At 32.4% G+C, this 2,126-nt stretch overlaps 1 protein-coding gene across 2 annotated transcripts in view; it reads right to left on the bottom strand.

Moving 5' to 3' along the window:
* LOC106681740 (uncharacterized) overlaps window positions 1–2,126 on the bottom strand; it is a 25,628-nt gene that overhangs the window by 21,362 nt on the left and 2,140 nt on the right. For both annotated transcript variants that reach the window (XM_014422206.3, XM_014422208.2), the window contains exons 2-4: window positions 1,593–1,682; window positions 487–561; window positions 101–124 (exon numbers count right to left, since the gene is read on the bottom strand). In XM_014422206.3, the coding sequence (XP_014277692.1) occupies window positions 101–124; window positions 487–561; window positions 1,593–1,682 (189 nt within the window). The remainder of the gene's footprint in view (window positions 1–100; window positions 125–486; window positions 562–1,592; window positions 1,683–2,126) is intronic.

Raw genomic sequence — 2,126 nt, 5'->3', positions numbered from 1 at the left:
ATTTTTTATTAATTAAGTATGATATATTCTTAAAATTTCTGTTTTTTCTGGCAATACTCTAAATACTTATCTTAAAAGTACTATTCCATATAGTACTTACAATGGATGATATTTCTCTTTACTCCTAAAAAGAAAAACAAACAAATTAGTCATTTTTTTAAGTTATAAACTAGAATAAACTAAGTAATAAAAGGACAGATGTTCTAAACATTCATTCTCTCTTTTTTATTGCATTTTATTTTGCAAAGGTGTGCTAATATTTTTTAAGATAAACAGACATTTCTTAATGGAAACATATTTTCTGATAGAAATATTCACAAATTAAAAACACAAATGATGGAACTACCTTATAAATCCCATACAATATTAGAGTTACGTAACATAGATTAATTATTTTTTTCCTAATTTGAATATTTCTTATTTTACATTATCACACTTTCAAATAAAGTGAATCAAACTGAGGGACGGAAGGAAAGACTGGCTTACTGTGTGCGGGTGGGGGGGGTGGGGCGGCTGCAGCATCCGCAGGGGGGTGAGCAGCTCCTCCAGCCGGATCTGCCACTGAAAAAAAAATAATAAAAAGAGTTTATATAAGAAAGTTTTTATTATGGTTTTGTCATGATGATAGTTGATCGTTTCACGTAGGCTAAGTTAACAAAATCTACAATCTAGAAAATATTTGAAAAAATGTGTGCCCTCACAGAGCTGTTTACGCTCAACAGTTCCCACAAGTTTTTTAAAAAGCAACATTTCATAAAAAATGCAATGAGAAATCTGTAATAAGTGAATTTATTTTGAGAAATCCATATCTCAGGAACCATTCGAAGTGCAGATATCTAATAGCACTCAAATTATTCGCACATGAAATTTTGTCGTCCGAACATCTATCATGAAATAGATACTCCTGCGAAGATAATTGTCATAAACAAAATCAAAGTAGGTTTAACTAGCTTTTTAATTTGAGTGCTGGCAGACATCACTTCGTCTAATAGTTCCTGAGAAACATCTTTTCATAAATCATAACTTTTATCTAAACTACTAGAAAAGAACGTTTTGTGAATTTATTTTGTCAAATATCATAAAAACTATTACTCTTACGAAGATAAATATTATAAACTACTTTATGGAACACTATAAATTATATATTAGTAACATTATAACATTGTTCTTTAGAGTATGGGTAAGTAAATTTAGAAAAACAGAAAACATAGACAGACTATATTAGACAGTATGTCAATGTTTTTTGCAAATTTTGTGTGAATACGTTTGTATAAATTAAGTAAGGGGCAAATAATTAGTATGAAGCTGGAGACTTGGAGCTGTTGACGTTGATGACTTAGTTCAGCTTATAACCACTAACGGCTATAAATACCCCATGTATAACTGGAATGAAATCTCAAAACACTTCTTAAGAAGGAAAGATCATGTTACTGGAAGGGCACTTGCGGCCTCGGCAAGAAGACGAAGAGAAAGAAAATGGATAGGCCATTCCCTTTACTTCTATTATGTATAAAATAATTCCTTACTAAATTTATAAATAATAAATAAAACTTCCTTCCCGTACTGGAGCACTTGGGCTGTTACGCCCTTACCTGATGAAAAGCAACATTTGATGGCAGCATCACATGCCTTCTCCTTGGGTTCCTTGCAATCTCCCGAACACTCATAACATTTCAGTGCGCCTAGAAACAAACAGAATACGAACTATATTTATCTGTAATAATATATATGATAGTATATAAGTAATATATTTTTTACACGTATGTGTAACAAAATATATGAGAGTAAGTCTGAAAATCCACCCTAACGACATGGTGTGCGTGAATGGTAAATCTTTTCCGAAAGTAGACGGTTTCAAAAACCTCTGTGTATTTTAATAACTGAATGAACGAATAACTTCAATAAATAATCAATTGGCTAAGATAGACCAGCGTACGAGGTCTTCTTTCGGCCACGAATACTGAAATCCCGAAAAATTAGAAAGGTGTACAGTGCCGTAATAAAGTCAGCTCTAATGCACAGCTTCAAAAACTAGCCTCTAAAAGACACCACAGATATTCCAGAGATTTGAAAGACAGTACTCCGCACAATAACCGAACCGATCTGGGATCAAATCCTCAATACAT

Source organism: Halyomorpha halys, unplaced genomic scaffold (assembly GCF_000696795.3).
Source record: "Halyomorpha halys isolate HHAL.00 unplaced genomic scaffold, Hhal_1.1 Scaffold362.1, whole genome shotgun sequence".
NCBI lineage: Eukaryota > Metazoa > Arthropoda > Insecta > Hemiptera > Pentatomidae > Halyomorpha > Halyomorpha halys.
The sequence above is the reverse complement of the archived record's forward strand: the minus strand, read 5'-3'. Positions and strand labels throughout refer to the sequence as shown.